The 2,325-nt window shown below is 45.2% G+C and overlaps 1 protein-coding gene across 2 annotated transcripts in view; it reads left to right on the plus strand.

The window, feature by feature from the left end:
* Positions 1-2,088, plus strand: part of Cfap44 (cilia and flagella associated protein 44) — an 84,277-nt gene extending 82,189 nt beyond the window's left edge. For both annotated transcript variants that reach the window (XM_048422712.3, XM_085685583.2), the window contains exons 34-35: positions 131-265; positions 1,489-2,088. In XM_048422712.3, coding sequence (XP_048278669.3) covers positions 131-265; positions 1,489-1,680 — 327 coding nt within the window. In that variant the 3' untranslated portion in view covers positions 1,681-2,088. The remainder of the gene's footprint in view (positions 1-130; positions 266-1,488) is intronic.
* The last annotated feature ends 237 nt before the right edge of the window (positions 2,089-2,325 follow it).

The following is a 2,325-nucleotide window of genomic DNA, read 5'->3' on the forward strand; positions in this document are numbered from 1 at the left end:
TGTCAGACACTCTACTGAAGAGCTATGCCCCCAGTGGTGGATTTGACTGAGCTGGAGCCTCATTTGTCTTTATTTCCTTTATTTCCTCTCCTGTTCACACCGTCCATGCTTTGCCTTCCTTCCCTGGCAGGAAAAGATTGCTCAGCTGCGGTGGGAGCTGATGACAAAGACGAAAGAACACACCCGGAAGCTGCACCAGATGAACGACCTGTGCATCGAGAAGAAGAAACTGGATTCCAGGCTGAACACGCTCCAGAACCAGCAGGTGCGTTCCTTTTCAAGTGGAAGGTTCGCAGAACCCAGACTCCTGCACAGCGCTGGCATTTAAACAGACCTTGAGCTTAGACCACTTCCAGGTCACCTACCCCCGGAGACCGACTCCGTACTGGCCCTGTTAGAGCAGCTTCCCGGGGGGACTAGCTTTCCCAAATGCTCTGGTGTGCCATGAGCTCAGCTGAGAACTCGTGATAGGCTTCGCCTTGATCTTGGAGAGGTAAGGACATTTTAACATAAACAATGATACCTGAAATTGGTTGGTGTCAGGATCCATTTTCAGTATGTTTATTTGACTTGACAGGAATCTTGGATTGTAGAATCGTACATGTCACCCTATGAAATGCTTGCTTATTTTTTCTGATTGTTTCAGCCTGTTATTATGCCCACATGGAGCCTAAGGATGTACTTACTACAGAGTGTATGATGGATAGCGCCTATTTAATGTTTGCCGAGCTGAGTCTTGTCCTTTGGTAACCCCGCACCTTCTATAGTGTCTGCGAAAACATCAGTTGTCTTTTGTAGCCTTCCCTGCTTTTTTTTTTTTCTTAAGCATCCTGGAAATAATTTAAACCAGGTGTTTTCAAATTTCGGTCCCCTGAGGAACAGCAGCTACATCAGCTGGGACCTTGTTCAAAATGTAAGATGAGATTCTGGGCAGAGAAAACCGTAGGCCACAAGGGTTGCACAGGGGCCCATCTGTTTTCATTGTAAGTGAAGTTTATATAGTCTTATTTGTAAGATTACAGAGAAATCACAGGTTTTCAGTCATGGAAGAAGAAAGGCCCTGCCCTAAGGTTATATGGGCTTCCACTTTATGCATAGTTCATTGCTATTTCAACATTTTTATTTGCAGTATCTATCAAAGGAAGGCTGCCTCTCTGCAGGCAGCCTCCACACAGACTCTAACTGTGCTACAATTCTCAGCTTTCAGCTGGTGTGAGGCTTCCACTAGACTCAAGTGTGACGGGCTCCTCTCCCATCTCGGGTCCTTTAATCTTTCTTTGTGTCTTGCCTCAGTGCTGGTGAGGAACTCTCCAAGTCTGGAAGGACTGAGAAAATAGCTCAAAGTACGTCCGAAGCAGGGTTGAATTTTAAAAGTTATCCAAAGGCATACATTTTAAAAGTGAGATTTCAGTAGAGAAATAAAAGTCCTCTAAAAAGGCAACCACTATTTAAATGGACTGTAAGAGTGATATTTTCCCCCCCAAACAGGGAAATGCCTTCCAGGGCCCTCGGAAAGCAGACACAGTGGCAAGACAGAAGGTCACCGAGCTGGTTCAAACCCAGGCAGAGAAGATCTTAGCCTTAAAAGAGGAGATTGCCCTTTTGCGGAAGAAAGGAGGACTCATTCTCCCGCCCATCACATCCACACAAGAGAACGAAATGAAGTCCATGGATGCTTAGCTGCATGTTCTTCTCATCTCCTACCCAGGAGTCCTGGCGGAACTCACCAGGCCTATTTCCCATCACCCATCCTCTCGCTTTGGAATCATCCACAGTGAGAGTGTAGAAAAGCCCCCTGCCATGTGAATTAACAGTATCTCTCCGCCTTAGAAATAACTGATGTATGACGTGTAATTGTAGTTGTGCTAAGACAGATTGGATGCTTCCAGCCTAACTTGAGTATGAAGAAGGTTGGATCTCGTAATTTAAGAAGGCAGCTGTTACATACTGTGTCCTCAGCAACATCTGTTTTTCTGGTATTCTGAATATTTAGCCATCGGTAAGAAAAGCCATTATTCAGCAATCGGTGAGAGAACTTCCTTTGCTTTGTCCTTGGATCTTTTGAAAATAAACTGTTTGTGTTAAATAGTCCGTGAAGGGACGTAAGAGAAACAAGGCAAACCATCTTGCCAGTAATAGCATAAGAAAAGCAAATGTGAACTTCGTTACTGTTGACTTCATCCAGCAGTTATTTGAGGGCTCGGGATTGAGGAAATGCAGACAGACGCAGCAAAACAGTTGGCTTTGGGTGGGCAGAGGTGTCTTCCTGGGTCACCCGCTGTTTCTGCAAACTCCTCAATTCTGAGGCTCACACTTTTCAAAATA

Source organism: Myodes glareolus, chromosome 2, assembly GCF_982192425.1.
Source record: "Myodes glareolus chromosome 2, mMyoGla1.1, whole genome shotgun sequence".
Lineage (NCBI taxonomy): Eukaryota > Metazoa > Chordata > Mammalia > Rodentia > Cricetidae > Myodes > Myodes glareolus.